The sequence below is a fragment of the Gigantopelta aegis genome, chromosome 4 (assembly GCF_016097555.1).
Source record: "Gigantopelta aegis isolate Gae_Host chromosome 4, Gae_host_genome, whole genome shotgun sequence".
NCBI lineage: Eukaryota > Metazoa > Mollusca > Gastropoda > Neomphalida > Peltospiridae > Gigantopelta > Gigantopelta aegis.
Genome location: NC_054702.1, coordinates 86,187,250 through 86,202,791, shown reverse-complemented (window position 1 = coordinate 86,202,791; position 15,542 = coordinate 86,187,250). Strand labels below are relative to the sequence as shown.

The 15,542-nt window shown below is 33.1% G+C and overlaps 1 protein-coding gene across 1 annotated transcript; it reads left to right on the top strand.

The window, feature by feature from the left end:
• The first annotated feature begins 197 nt into the window (after nucleotides 1-197).
• On the top strand, nucleotides 198-14,578 carry LOC121371294 (G protein-coupled receptor 137Ba-like). Its single transcript, XM_041497087.1, has 7 exons — nucleotides 198-727; nucleotides 7,202-7,245; nucleotides 8,018-8,252; nucleotides 8,738-8,887; nucleotides 9,342-9,470; nucleotides 10,162-10,271; nucleotides 11,324-14,578. The coding sequence occupies exons 1-7, from the start codon at nucleotides 278-280 to the stop codon at nucleotides 11,523-11,525; spliced, it is 1,320 nt and encodes a 439-aa protein (XP_041353021.1). The 5' UTR covers nucleotides 198-277; the 3' UTR covers nucleotides 11,526-14,578.
• Nucleotides 14,579-15,542: the final 964 nt, after the last annotated feature.

The window sequence follows — 15,542 nt, the reverse complement described above, 5'->3', positions numbered from 1 at the left end:
ATAAACACATAATATTATTATTTAAAGTTAAAGTTATATAATTATGAACCCTGTAATTTTTATATTATTTTCAACTTTGAATGCTATGTATGAATGTTTTTTTGGTTGTTGTCGTTTTAAGTGTTTTGTTCTAACAACAGGTTAAATATTAAAGGTCAAGGTCTCGTAAACAAAATCAGCTGCTTCCGTATCCGAGGGCGGGCCTTGCGCAGGAAGAATTGTTAGCATAATATGAAAAGGGAAATGTAATTATTTTACCAGACATGGCGAATTAAACATGCGGGTGTCGGATAGATTTTCCGTTTTATATCCTAACATCTTGCTGTTGCCAACAAGCAGACTGTCTAATGATGACAATGTCATTTTACGAGAGGGTTCGGGGGATGCCCCGTTAAAATCGTTTCCTCGTCTGAAACCAGCGTTATCCCCGAGTGTCGAACTGAGCTTGACAGTTGTGTATGTATCACTGTATGCACTGTTGTTCTTAATAGTGTATGTGCAGCTATGGATGATTTGGTACTATCGTCACAAACGTTTCAGTTACCAGACAGTGTTCTTGTATCTGTGTTTGTTGTTTTCTGGTCTCAGGGTGTCCCTCTTTTCCTTTTACTTCAACAACTGTGATTTGGCTAATGACCTGCCATGGCCAGTCTATTGGATTTTATATGGTTTGCCTGTCTGTCTTCAGTTCACGACATTGTGTCTCTTGGTGTTGTTCTTTGCTCAGGTAAGTTTTCAAAAAAAAGGTCGGGGGGGGGGGGGGGGGAGAGAGAGTACTCTGTTTCTGTTGAGAGTAGAAAATTATAGTCTATTTGGGTACAGGAAATATGAAGGCTTTTATATCAGTCCTTCACATCTGAGGTGCATAATCCTTAATTTTATCTCGGAAGCATTTTTATTGTCCACCTAAAAGTATGGTAACTTTAATTTTCTCAGGGCTCACACTGGAATAAATTATTTAGTATTCATCAGTTTTCAGATATTTGGAGACTTTTTCCTTGAACATTTTTAAAAAGTGGCTAAATGTATGAAAATGAGCAATTGGCAAATTTGGCAATGGCAACCCCTACAATTAAGAAAATGTTAACGGCAAAAAAAAAAAAAAACCTAAATATAGTTCAAGGCAAAAAAAAATTGCCATGGAGAATTTAAAATTCCACGGCATTACCGTTTTCCGTGGGCAATTGCAGGGGTTGAATGGACAGGGTGAGTCCTGTGTCTAATGGTTCAAAATTATTTTAAAATTCATCAGTCTACTTGTACTATATATTTTTCTATTTACTCCACTTTTTCAATCTTAATATTTTTAACAAAATTAATAAGCAGGTTAATGAAATTAAATTTTGTTTTTTAATTTTAATATCTGGCAGTAGCAACAGTGGCCACTACTTGTGTCTCCTACTTGTGTGGTTTTATGCTGTGTTACTAGTAGATCATACCTTTAGGAGTCATTAAAAAGTTGTATGAACATCATATTATAACCATATAACCAGAATTTATTAGTTCAATTTCATAAAATCCAAAACCTTTGCCATCCAGTCCAGTTAATTGTATTGCTTATGTTATTTAATTCAATCCTATGAAATAGATATATGAAATGTAAGTACTATACTAAGCTCATTGTATTCTATCCAACAAACCTATCTAATCCAGCTGAAATCCACCTAAAACAAGAATGTAGCCCATAATGCTTCCAGTGAGGGTCTATCAAAACATAAATCCAAATAAATGTTTTAGCATGGGGTCCTGTTTAATTTTTACCATTTTGTTAACACCCTCTGTTGTCCTACTGACCATTCTATTAGATCAAAATCAGTACAGTACTGATAGCTGTCCAACACCATCTTTTCAGTCATGCTCACAGGATATATTTAATCATAGTTTTATTTTTTTATTAAGAAAGTATGTGTTATAAATGCATGACTGTTAAATCTATGGTAATAAGATTTTTTAAAAAAACCCACTGCAAAAAGAGTAACATACACCATTAATACAAAGCCAGTGATTCACTAAATTGATGATGATAATGATACTGATAGGCCTAATAATCATCATCATTATAATTGTGGTGATCTTATTTATTACGATCATATTATTTATAATGGTGATGATTGTGGTGGTCGTATTATTATTTTTGAACTCCAGTCCATCTTAGATTCAATTACAATGTATTTGATTTGACTATGTTCCCAGGAATACCACCTGGTTTTACACAGGCTACTAGTAGTATAGAATTCCTACATATTTACAACAAGGAATCACTATTGTGCATTTTCTCACATTCAATTTCATTTACCATGGCCTTTGATATACCAGTCATTTATAAAATAATAATAATGTCTACAGTACTCAGTGTTACCAGCCAGTTACCATCTAATTTCAACTTTGTTTGCTCATTAATAATAGCTATATCACCAAATTAATGAAAAAATGTGACAACTTGCCGATTTTGTAATGTAATAACTTTAGTTTTATCTCAGCATTTTCACATCTATCACCAAATTCATAAAAAAAAAAACCATGCTGGATGTCCATCCATCATTACTGTGGTGATAGATCATGTTAATTAGGCTATATTGACATTAAATAGTTAAAGCTCAAGCCATGTCATCTATTAAAAGTGATCCTATAGTCAACATGACGTAATCATAACATCAAACATCAAAATGTATCCCATCCCAAATACAGTGAAACACCCAAGGGATAAGTAAAATGTCATGAACTGAGGGGTATCCATTTTACAGGAGTTTTTAAAAGAACATGAAAAATATCCAATTTTGAGATGATTCCAGTTTTTCAAAGAGACCAGTTTTGAGTATTATCATTGTGTTAAGTAATTATATAATTCATAATATCCAAACCCATTAAAACTGTTTAGAGTCTTTTAGATATCCTGTTCATCTTTATTTGTGTTTTGTCATTTTACAATCAAAGTCTTTCTTGTCACATGCAATTAAAAATACCCATGCCATCCATGCTTGTTCCATTGTATACTATATCCTGTTTTAATGTTAACCATTTATCCAGTTCCACCCAAACAAATCCCATACATAGCCCAGTGGAAAGTAGTCAGTCAGAGATTGATCTCTGCCAGTGGGCCCATTGGGCTATTTCTCATTCCAGTCAATAAATCATGACTGGTATATAAAAGGTTGTTGTATGTGCTCTCCTGTCTGTGGAATAGTGCATATAAAAGATCCCTTGCTACTAAATAAAAATGTAGCAGGTTTCCTCTCTAAAACTATATGTCAGAATTACCAAATGTTTGACATCCAATAGCTGATGATAAATAAATCAATGTCGTCTAGTGGTGGTGTTAAACAAAACAAACTATAATTTTTCTTTAACCCACTCAGACTTATCTTGCTGTACTATCTTCAGTTTATTGTTATCCATCTCATCCACTTCACAAGTCGGTTTTATTCCAATTAATAAAAACAAACTTAAAGTTAACACTTGTAGTTTTTTGTAGCATATTGGCAAAATCATGGAACCGAAAGTCCATATTATAAATTTTTATATTACAGTATATTATTATATTCTAACATAATCCCCCACTGCTATGATTAATGGAAAACAGTACCCCATGGGTTTTGATGATCACAGGGCATCGAACTGAAAAAAAAGAGTATTTCCAATAAAAATTTAAATCAAGTGGATTGATTAAGCCCATGTCATCTTATCGAGACTCATTTTACAACTATCGGTATCCCATTTCATGTTGGGATGGGACGTAGCTCAGTGGTACAGCGCTCGCCTGATGTGTGATCGATCTAGGATTGATTCCCATCGGTGGGCCCATTGGACTAATTCTTGTTCCAGCTAGTGTTCCACAACTGGTGTAACAAAGGCCATGGTATGTACTATCCTGTCTGGGATGGTGCATATAAAAGAGCCCTTGCTGCTAAATGAAAAGAGTAGGCGATAGCCAGTTTCCTCTCTCAATATCTGTGTGGTCCTTAACGTCATATAACCGTAATAACGTGTTGAGTGTGTCATTAAATAAAACATTTCCTTCCTTCCTTCCTTCTCATTTCATGTTAGCACATCTGGCCAACTTATATAATGCATTCAATGTGAAGCTCATCGAAATTATTCCATTCAAGTCTATTTCATCTTTTCCTCTGGGACAATTGCTAGCTTTTGCACGTGCATTAGTTGCAACACATGCAAGTGAAACCTAACCCATTTCATCATATCCATAGCCAGTGAGTGAATAAATGTTTAATTACATTCTAGCATTAACAAAAACATTGACTACTGGGTGTCAGTGGATAAAAAACAACAACAACAATGCATCAGTGCTGTTTATAAACATTCAGTGATAAAACAACCATGGGGAAAACCTACAAATTGGCAAAAGCAAAATACATATATACATTTTTTCTGTACATATAACAGGTAATAATCTTGAAAAACTAAATATCTTAATTATATACTCTGTCAAAAAAGAGACGCATAGGTGATAGGGAAAGAGGAAAAGTGTTTGATTTTACAAAATATCGGGGTTTTTGTGTACAGTGTTGCTGAATGACCATGTTTGTTAATGTTCCTGGAATGGGACAGCATGCTCAAATGCACCCTAAAACAAATTTAATGCATGTTGTGCGACAATTGCAGGAAATCGATGTGAAATGGTCAGATTTTGGCAAATGCACGTGAAACTCTGGGAAAAGATTTGGGTAGTGATGGGTATTTAAAGCTGCAATGCTCGCAATGATGCCTCATTTCTATTTCGCATACCTGGTTTGAGAAGGGTGTTTGCATAAACCATTCGGAACCGACTTCGAGAAACGGGTTTATGGGCTAGGAGACCGTATGTTGGCCCCGTCCTGCGACGTCAACATCAACATTTACGTGTTCGGTGGTGTATGAATATACAGGGGTGGAACTTGGGAAACTGGTAGCGAGTATAGTTCAGTGATGAGACATGTTTCCTTCTACAGCGACGTGATGGACGACAACATGTTTACAAACACCGCAATGAATGTTTTGCCAACAATTGTGTCGCCCAAGTTGACAGATTTGGTGGAGGGAGTGTCATGATGTGGGGAGCCATCTCATACACCGGCAAAAGTGAACTTGTGTTCGTACAAGGCAACCTGACAGCTGTACGCTACTGGGATGAAATTCTTTGCCGTCACATACTTCCCATGGATTGACAGAGAGAACTCTTTCAGCGGGACAATGCCAGACCACATATGGCACGTGTAACAATGGATTTCCTACAGAATGAAAACATTAATGTGCTGCCATGGCCATCAAGGTTGCCAGATCTCAACCCCATTGAACATCTATGGGACGAACTGGACAGACGTGTACGCCAGCGTAACCTGGAGCCTCAGATGCTTCCGCAACTGTCACATGCACTGCAGGAAGAATGGGCTAGGATTCCATGTGCCCAGATTCAGAGACTCATTCAGTCTATGCCAAGGAGATGTCGTGCAGTTATTGCTGCTGCTGGTGGCCACACAAGGTACTGATTTCAGCGCCCTCATACGACGCTGTTTGGTGACGAAAACACCTCCACTGCCGTCAGTTCATAGCACGAACATTGTCACATACTCATGTCAAATTTTACTGTAATACAAACATAAACACGAAATTATGCCACTTTGTATTAAAGAGATAATTCCATGAATATTTCGCCTATGCGTTTCTTTTTTGACAGAGTATATGTTGTAAATATACAGGATGAATAACATCACATTAAACAACAAAGTAAACAACATCAAACTTTGGTCCACATTTACTTGGTTTCTGATGTCATGCTAGGTTGTAGGTTTTCACATTTGACGGCTCATATCATTTACTGTTTATGATTTAAAGATAGTTCAGAGAGAAAATAAATGTGTCCCCCACCCCCAACAATGAATAGTTTTTCTTGATTTAGTATAGATACTTTTTACAAGTTCAGTAAATAATATATAATTATATATAATCAATGACTACCGGTACATCATTGTTTACATAGTTTAGTTTCTCTGTCCGTGTCAATCAATAAAGTGAACCGAGAATAATGAGGTCGGTTACCCAGTAAACATCAGCAGCAGACTTCTCATTTTCACATGACTGATATCTCTTTGTACTTGTTGATTGTTACTATCAGTTTGTCACGGCAGGACAAAACAAAATAGTTTTGTATCTGATGCCATGTATAGCTGTTGGGTTATATATCATACTCGGTATTTGAAACTAAACTACAGTAGTTATTTCTTGTACCAGTGAATCATTGCCAACATGGGAGAGTGTTATAATATATACACACATGAACAAATCAAAATGTATTTCAATAGCCATCACTAACTCATACCTATATTTTAGTGACAAGTTTTAAAATTTAATTAATTCACTTTCAAAAGATTATCTAAAATCTTATTTGAATACAAATGAGTTAAATAAAATAAATATATGTATTGATATTGACATTTTCAAAAATAGAAGAGGTTAATCCAGCAAATGTCAGACAGAAAGTAAAACATGTTGATAAAAAATCCCCCAAATAGACCTGTTTAAATTGAGATAAATCAGCTGGTTCTAATTTGGTATTGTTTTGAAACGTTTTATTGTACAGTGAAGCTTCTCTAAATCAGACACCCTCGGGACCAAGTAAAAGTCCGGTGATAAGAGGTGTCCGGTTTAGAGAGGTTCAATTTTCTACTGATATTTAAATGAAAAACATCCAGTTTTGAGGAAATTCCGGTTTACAGAGGGTCCTGTTTTGAGAGGTTTCACTGTACTAGTCAGAATAATTACACAACAATTAAATGTTTTGAACAGTGCTCTTTGGAATGAAAAAAAATATAACCAGTACCGGGTATTTGGAAAATATTTTTTTTTTTATTCAGTTCAGTTAATATGTTTAACAAAGTACAGTACAATAAAACCCCTCAAAACCAGACCCTCTGTAAACCAGAATTCCCAAAAAAAGAGTATGTTTTTACTATATCTTTTTAAATATCAGTAGATAACAGAGCCTCTCTAAATCAAATACACCTTAAAAGCCGAGTTTTTATTTGGTTCCGTCGGTGTCCAGTTTAGTGGGGTTATCATGCAGAATTTGTTTTCTGCATCTCCTATTTTCTGATTTATTCCAAATTATAATTGGCTTTGGTCATAACATGGTGTATTCCAATAGGCCTAATGTACTTTAGAGTAAAAAAATTTTCAGTATTTAAATTTGATTTTGTTTATTTTTCAGGTTGTCTTTAAAGCTAGAGCTAAATATGAACCAAGCAAATTCAAGTAAGAAATATGTTTGTGTTTATGGTTACATCCCGCTTTAAATTTTAAAATCAAAATGTTTGTATATATATATATATATATTTTTTTTTTTTTTTTTTTTACTTATTATAAATATGGAAAGTAGTATTTTGTCAGGGAGTATTCATGTTGGGAATGAACAATTTTATATTAAATTTAATTTTGCAATCATTTTGTTATTTTATTTTTAAGAACAAGTTGTTAAGAAAAGAAGAAACATAAGGGAGGGTCTAGTGCTGCTTATTGACAGCTGGCTTGTTGAGTAACTTTAATAGCATGTTTGACAGTATTTGCTAGTAGAGTTAAAAGAGTCACCTTTAATGCTAGGCTCAGACTACCAACTGCCATGACAAAGTTGGCCAACTTTTTGCCCTTGTGATTTCTACGACTTTTGTTGCTAGTTGATTTTCGTCATATACAACTTCTACAACCAATTAGTTGTTAATCTGAGCACACCCATTGTAAGTTGGCAGTTGGGGAAATTACAATGCAACCATTGAGTTGGCCAACTTTGTTGAGACAGTTAACAGTCTGAGTTTAGCATTATAGCCACCTATGTTAAGAGGCCATTTTATGAATTTTTTTCCAAATCATAGCTCTTCCTATCTTAAAAAGCCATATATTGCTGTCCATTTTGCGGCTGTTCAAAACAGGTTTGACTGTTTTTGTTTGTATGTTTTGTATAATGCAAACATGGTATTATTAAGAAACATTATTAAAACCATGCCAAAAAATTTTTTTTCTCTCTCCACAGGCGTCCATTGCGGGTCTTGGTAATAATTGCCATTATCTTGTTCTTCGTCTCAAACATTGTGTGTGCAATGATAGTTAAGCTACATGAAAAATCCTACAAATCAATTCCAATGGAACTGCTGTATGTTCGTGTTGCTATTAATGAAACCTTATTTGTGATTTTCGGAATTCTTTTATCCTTCTGCATATACAAAATGTCCAAGTTGTCTTCATCCAGTTTGGTGTTAGAGGCAAAGGTGAGACATTTGTTTAAATTATTTTTTATAAATTACATTTGCGAATAATGTGGAACATGAAAATTAAAAATATCTTTTAAAGTCATTGGCATTTTTTGTGGGGGTTTTGTGGGCTTTTTCTTTTGTCGTGTCTACTGATAATGTTTTAAGTCACAGAAGCCTATGTTTATATCATTTTAATCTGGTTTTGCCACAGAAATGAAGTGAGGTTTATTGCAAATAAATTATACATTTTCATATAACGTTTACGGTATTATCAAGAAGTTGGAAGTTCAGAACTGAATACAGATAAGAAAAAGATAATATAAGCATCATTTTAATTATGTGTATTCTTGCTTTCAAAATTCAAGTAGACTTTTGTTTTGAAATATTGTAATTATCACATCATAATGATATATTTATCATATGAATGCTTTAAAAAAAAAGTAAAAATATATATATATATTATATATTTAATTTAATTTTTTAAATGTCTTTATTTTCAGGGAACAACGATGTGTCAGGCAATTGCTGCCTGTGTTGTGATCTTACTTCTGTTTACCTCGAGAGCAGTGTACAACTTTATATCTATATATCCAGCAGTTAAGTCACGCATGCCAGGCTTTGGTTATGACTGGGTCAATGTTTCTGACCAGGTACATATTTGTAAAAATATTAGCAATTTTGCATAAATAAGAGCAATATTCATATAAATTCTACAATGACTTACATCTTTTTTCCCTTCTCATTTTCAAAAATACAACTATTTTGGTGATTTATGTATGACTATTTTTAAATTCAACAGTGAATTGGATCAATTTGTCTGTCTTTTTTTAAAATTCAACAGTGAATTTGCACCAATTTGTCTCTCTTTTTTTTAAACACGGACAACAAAGTAATGTTATGTTTTTAAAAAGAACAGTGATTTTGTTAAATTTAATAAATTTCGATCACACAGATATTGCACATATTCTAAGATGTCTTGTTTATTTTTAGTTAAATCAGTATTCTATTAGATCTGTGTCTTTCCAGTAATGTACTATATATTATTGTTTCTTTTGACAATTTGTTTTATGACTAATGAATTTTAATTGTTATTTTATTTTTCAGGCTGATATCACAAACCTACAAAAAGGTTATGCCTATGTTTCCTTTGGAATTGTACTGTTTGTGTGGGAGGTCCTTCCAACATTTGTGGTAGTTTTATTTTTCAGAGTTAAACGGGCAATTAATTCTGTGGTAAGTTTTAGCAATAGCATTTTAAAATTTACTTATGCACATGGTAGGGTGGGAGACAATGTTTTTGTTTATCCAACACCACAAAATATTTTTTCTTTTAAATTTAAACTAAGAATTAAATAATAATAATGGTACCTTTGACCTCCTCTGTGTAATTAATCTGAAATATCTCTTATTATATGATGAATATTTCTGTATAATAAATACAAATGCTATTTGTATTGGGTCTTGCAGATAACTTCTATAAGGTGTCATACAACATCTAACTTTTCAGGAATAATATTTATTCTGAGAATTGCAGGTTTAAAGCCAAACAGTTTGTAAAATTATACAATAGTAAAGAGTTTATACACATTTTAGGTTATATTTATTGAATTTTCTATTTCCCATCAGCTTCAGCTGTGGGCTCAGTGGTATACTGTGTACTCGATATTGTTGTATTTTTATGTCGGTGAATACTGTTGTATTTTCAAATCAATTATAACTCTTGTATTTTTATATCAATTAATATTGGTGTATTTTTATATCAGTTAATATTGGTGTATTTTTATATCAATTAATATTGGTGTATTTTTAATATCAGTTAACATTGATGTATTTTTATATCAATTAATATTGTTGTATTTTTATATTAATTAATATTGGTATATTTTTATATCAATTAATATTGTGATATTTTTATATTTTTCAGTCTCTGAGCGACATATCATCACATAGTAGTTCAAAAGTGTTCTTTTTTGATAATCCACGTCGATATGATAGTGAGGATGATCTTTCTCAATCAGTTTCTCATTCAGCCAGGTTAGTACATCTGGTACAGTATCTTGATTAATATGAATCTCCCTTCAGCTCAGTTAGTATAATGTATGATCCAGTCTGACCATGTACACATATACACTATTGCTTGTGGGTAAGTGGTAACTTATAAATAAATAAATAGGGGATAGGATGTAGCTTATTGGTAACACACTTACTGAGGTGTTATGGGTCATAGTATCAATCAATCATGATCAAGTGTTTTACCCATTCCAACCAATGCCCCATGACTGGTACATCAAAGGTCCTGTCTCGTCTATGGGAGAGTGTATATAGAAGATCCTTTTTTTCTTTTTTCTGGTAGTATATTAATGGCAGTATCCATTTGAAAGGTATATCATTATCAAGTTCAAATTGAATATTGTTACCATTCAGTATTTTTGCCTTAATTGTTTATCTATCTTTGCAGTAAATGTATGTGATTTTATTTCATCTAGTACTACTGTGTCAAGTAGCTTTGTGCTACCTCAGACGAACGCTAGGCCTACTGAGTTGAGTAATTTTATTAACGTGCCTCTACCCAAACATGGGGCGGGGGGTAGCCCAGTGGTAAAGAGCTCGCTTGATGCGGGGTAAGTCTAAAATCGATCCCTGTCGGTAGACCCATTGGGCTATTTCTCATTCTAGGCAGTGCACCACAACTGGTATATTGAAGGCTATGGTATGTGCTATCCTGTCTGGGATGATGCATATAAAAAATCTCTTGCTACTAATGGAAAAAATTTAGCGGGTTGTCTTTTGAAAACTATATGTCAAAATTACCAAATGTTTGACATCCAATAGCCAATGATTATTTAATTAATGTGCTATAGTGTTGTCGTTAAACAAAGCAAATTTTAACTTTTCATTTGACTAAAGTAAATACATGTATATAAAAAAATGTTAATTGTAATTTATTTTCTTGCCAGAAACCAGACCCAGGATAGACATGCCTGAAACCATAGTGGTATAGGTGTATGTTAAAATAGTTCAAGTTCAAGTTGTAATTGACTAGCGTAGGTCATTGTAAACTACATGTACTTTCCTTCTTGTTTCAGTCCATATGAAATCAGTAATGCACATTCTGTGAACTATGGAAGTGCGAGAAACACTCCAAAGGGTACTCCAAGAGGGACACCCAGTCAAAGAGGCTTTACAAGAATGGCTCCTCGGACTGGCTACGGCTCCATCATGAGTTCAAGTCTCCCTGCTGGCAGAGTTGCTTCTCCACCTAATCAGTATGGCCACGGAGGACCGTAGTATTGTGTATTTAAACTGTCAGAGGTTGTAATATCGTGTATTCACAGTATGACAAGTTGTAATTATTCTTATTATATTTATGACAAGATTGTTTTTTGTAAATTGAGAAAAGAAAATTGTCCTTTTTTATTTAGAAGTGCATGTATGTTCTTACATTGTGGAATGTATCGATTTTGAAATTGAAAAGGATCAGAAAATTAGTGAGATTTGTTGAAAAATGTGTTGGTTCCTGTTGAAATAAATATATTTCATACAACATGAAATGGTTAAAATGAACAAACTGTTAATCTGTTAGTTTTTGTTAATTAGCTTGTAATAATCAAATGGCTAATATAACTGTCAAGAATGTGACTTCACATTGTTTTGTAAGAACTCTTTTTTTTTATAAATTTTTCTCTCCATTTATTTTCTTAATTTGTAAAATACAATTACGTATTTCACCTATGTTCAGAACAGACTACTTAGATATCTGAGGTGTGTGCCTAGACGAGCATGTTTAAACCTTAAATGGATTTAGGCATGAAAATTACAGGCCCGTTGGAACGACTTTGGGAGTGTAGGGGGTGGTGGGGGGCACTGATGGATCGGGTGCAAACTCTATATCAGATATTGGTTACAATGGCAAACATTAATGTGATAGAAAAAAAAAATGCTCACAAGTGGAGGGCATGTCTTCTCCCCATCCCACCTCCCCGGTTCCTACAGGGCTGAAATAAATAGAATGGATGAGATGTATCCATAGTATTACTGTTTCTGTACACTTCACATTCCATTGTATGATTATGTACATACAGGTATTTTTGTATATTGCATTTTCATAGTAACATTGTGGGGTGTGGTATGCTGATGTAATTATATTAATTCAAGCTGCTTGAACATTCCATAACTTTTGTGTAATAGTATATTCTAAACTTATTAAATATAACATAATATTGTGAAATATATTCCAATATAACACTAGTATGATATATTGGCCTGAGTTTTAAGGCTGGTAGATGCTGGGTTAGTGTTGCAGTGCTGGGTCCAATCCAGAATTAATTCATAACTCTGAAGGCTGGTGTAAGGCCATTATACTGGTTTAGTAGTACCTCTCACTAACCACTAACCATTGACCCCTGTCCTGGACAGAAAGGCTAGATAGCTGATATGTGTGCTTAGGACAACATGTTTGAACCTCGACTAAAATGTAAATAAAAGAAGGAAAGAACAATATCTGTTAATCATACTTAAAGACATAAAATGTGTATACCAAACAAATTTATTTAACTTTTGTTATGTAATTTGCTTCATTAATAACTCTGCTGAATGATTTATTGCTTGGTTGTTGTGATCAGTACATGTTTTAGGCCAAGTGTGCCCACAATACACCAATATTAATTTATTGTTTGTTTCACATATTATGGTAGTTCAAGTGTCAGTTATATGAGGGTGATTGTTATGTAAGACGTTTATAGACAGTTTGATGGTACTTGAGAAGATTGTCTTGGACATGATAAACAGTCTGTCGGTTTCTAGAATACAATTAATCAGTTTACATGTACATAATTATTTTTAAAATAGCATTTGTATTTAGGTTTCATGACAAATTTTCATAATTTCTATTGTTATGTTCTTGAATAAAAAATTTAGATTATGGGCTAAAAAAAATTATAGACAAATAGCAATATCATGTGCTGGCATATAAAATGATGTTTTCCTTCCAGCCATCCAGACATATGGCTGCCTGGATTAAACTTTTGTTAACCTTTAGTTAAAATTCATGTCAATATGAAATATGTGTAATATGAGTTGTAAATGAATTTAAAATGATCAAATAAATGTAGCACAAAGAACAATGTTACAATTACAAAATCTTAAGTAGTTGCAGTAGTCTTGGGTTATTTTTAACTCTGGGATAAAACCGATTTCATTATTTCCAGCCTTAAAGCAAGCATACATTTACAGGTATGGTTGAAATGGATTTAAAAAAACACAAAAAAAAACCTAATATACTGTGATAAACTATTACAAAATTAATATAGAAATTTTGCTCTAAATTCCAGAGTTGATGAAGCATTATTTATCAAATGGTACCATTTTTGCCTCCCACAATAGGTAACAAGAACTATTAACACCTCTTTAACACCACAGTCAAAATATATGTATACAGTTTACGTTCTATGTATTTGTATTAATGGGTTTTGGGTTGGGTTTTTTTTATACACTTCTGTTCAAACATGGTATATGAAATGTTAATTAAACTGAGGTTTTACATGAGAATTTATTAGGTTTAATTTCTTATGCATCTTCTAACAATTTTCAATTGGAATTTTTTTTAAACCAGAATTTTTTATACCATTTTTCAGTCATAACTGCTTTTTATATGCCCATCTATGATGGGTCGTATTATGGTGTGGCATTGTTCATCCGTGGCGTTGTCCATCCGTACATCCGTCTGTTAACTTTTTCTTGTCCGGACCATATCTTGCATACAGATGCATATAGAACCATTAAACCTCACATGTAGGAACAACTTTGGATGGCAGTGTGTCATGTACTATTACTAGGTCACTGTGACCTATTTTTCACAGTCTATATGCATATAGGACCATCAAACCTCACATGTAGGAATAACTGGGGATGGCGGTTTGTCACATACTATTACTAGGTCATTGTGAACTACTTTTCATGGTCTACTGCACATAACAGTAAATCCTTGTTCGGACCATATGTTGCATACATATGCATACAGGACCATCAAACCACATGTAGGAACAACTTGGGATGGTGGTGTGTTGCGTGCTATTACTAGGATACTGTGACCTACTTATCACGGTCTACTGCACATAACAGTAAATCCTTGTCCGGATGATATCTTGCATACAGAATCATCAAACCTCACACTTAGGAGCAACTTGGGATAGCTGTGTGTTGCGTACTATTGCTAGATCACTGTGACCTACTTTTCAGTCTACTGCACATAACAGTAAATCATTGTCCTTATCATATCTTGCATACAAGACCATCAAACCACATGTAGGAACAACTTGGGATAGTGGTCGGTCCAAAACAAACTCTTCATCCATCCCATTGCAAAAAGGTCACAATTAGAATTGAATCATAACTGTAACATATTAATTAATATTTATGGTTTTCTATCAAACTCTTGATGGGCGTATCATGTACCTCTGGTACTCTTGTTAAACATTTGGTTAGTAAACGCAGAATTAATTTTTTATGACATCTACCTAGTTAATTTTCTTGCTATTTCAAGTCTGAATTATAGGGCACATTATATATTGATTTTATTACCCAGGTAATTTTTAGTAATTGTATACCCGATTATAAATTTTTGCAGTAGAGATTAATTTACTGCTTATATTTTCAATATATATAGTCAATATTTTGGAAATAACTACCCTTACTGTAAATCATCCCAAATAAACTGCCAAGATGTTATATATTCCAGTTTCTTCAAGTGAGCATTTAAAGTGGAGATTAAAATCAAAAATTAAAATATAATTCTGTACATTGTACACTATTGTATATATTTCAGATTATATTTATGCACTTTTGTTTACTTGTTACTTTTTTTTTATCAAGTTAAAAACAATAATATATTTATGATGTAATATTTGGAATTCTAGTAGTAGATTGCTATTTATTATAATACTTCATGTATTTTTATATCATTATTATTTTTAAACATTTTCAGCACTCTAGTAGATATATATATATATATAATCTGTCTGTACATTTTTCTTCTAAAAATATTGTATTCTTGACAACCTAGAACAGCATGAAATGTAATGTATGGATTATAATTATTGACAGATGTCTAATATCTTTCATTTAGATGTGTATTCTTCATATTGTTTAAATTTCTTCATGTAAATATATCTAGACGAAAGCAAAGACCCATTTCATTTGCTGATAATGATATGAATTAAAAGTTGAAAGTAATCGACACAATGTACATATATATATATTTTCTGAAGTTTTCATGCTTGGATTTGTTTCCCCCGATTCTGTACATCA

What these genes read in the sequence shown, in the direction of transcription:
- LOC121371294 (XM_041497087.1), top strand. Translation starts at nt 278, where the DNA reads ATGCGGGTGTCGGATAGATTTTCCGTTTTATATCCTAACATCTTGCTG. An exon ending in TGGTGTTGTTCTTTGCTCAG is followed by an intron (nt 728 to 7,201) that starts GTAAGTTTTCAA and finishes TTTATTTTTCAG; the next exon opens with GTTGTCTTTAAAGCTAGAGC. An exon ending in TCAGTTTCTCATTCAGCCAG is followed by an intron (nt 10,272 to 11,323) that starts GTTAGTACATCT and finishes TTCTTGTTTCAG; the next exon opens with TCCATATGAAATCAGTAATG.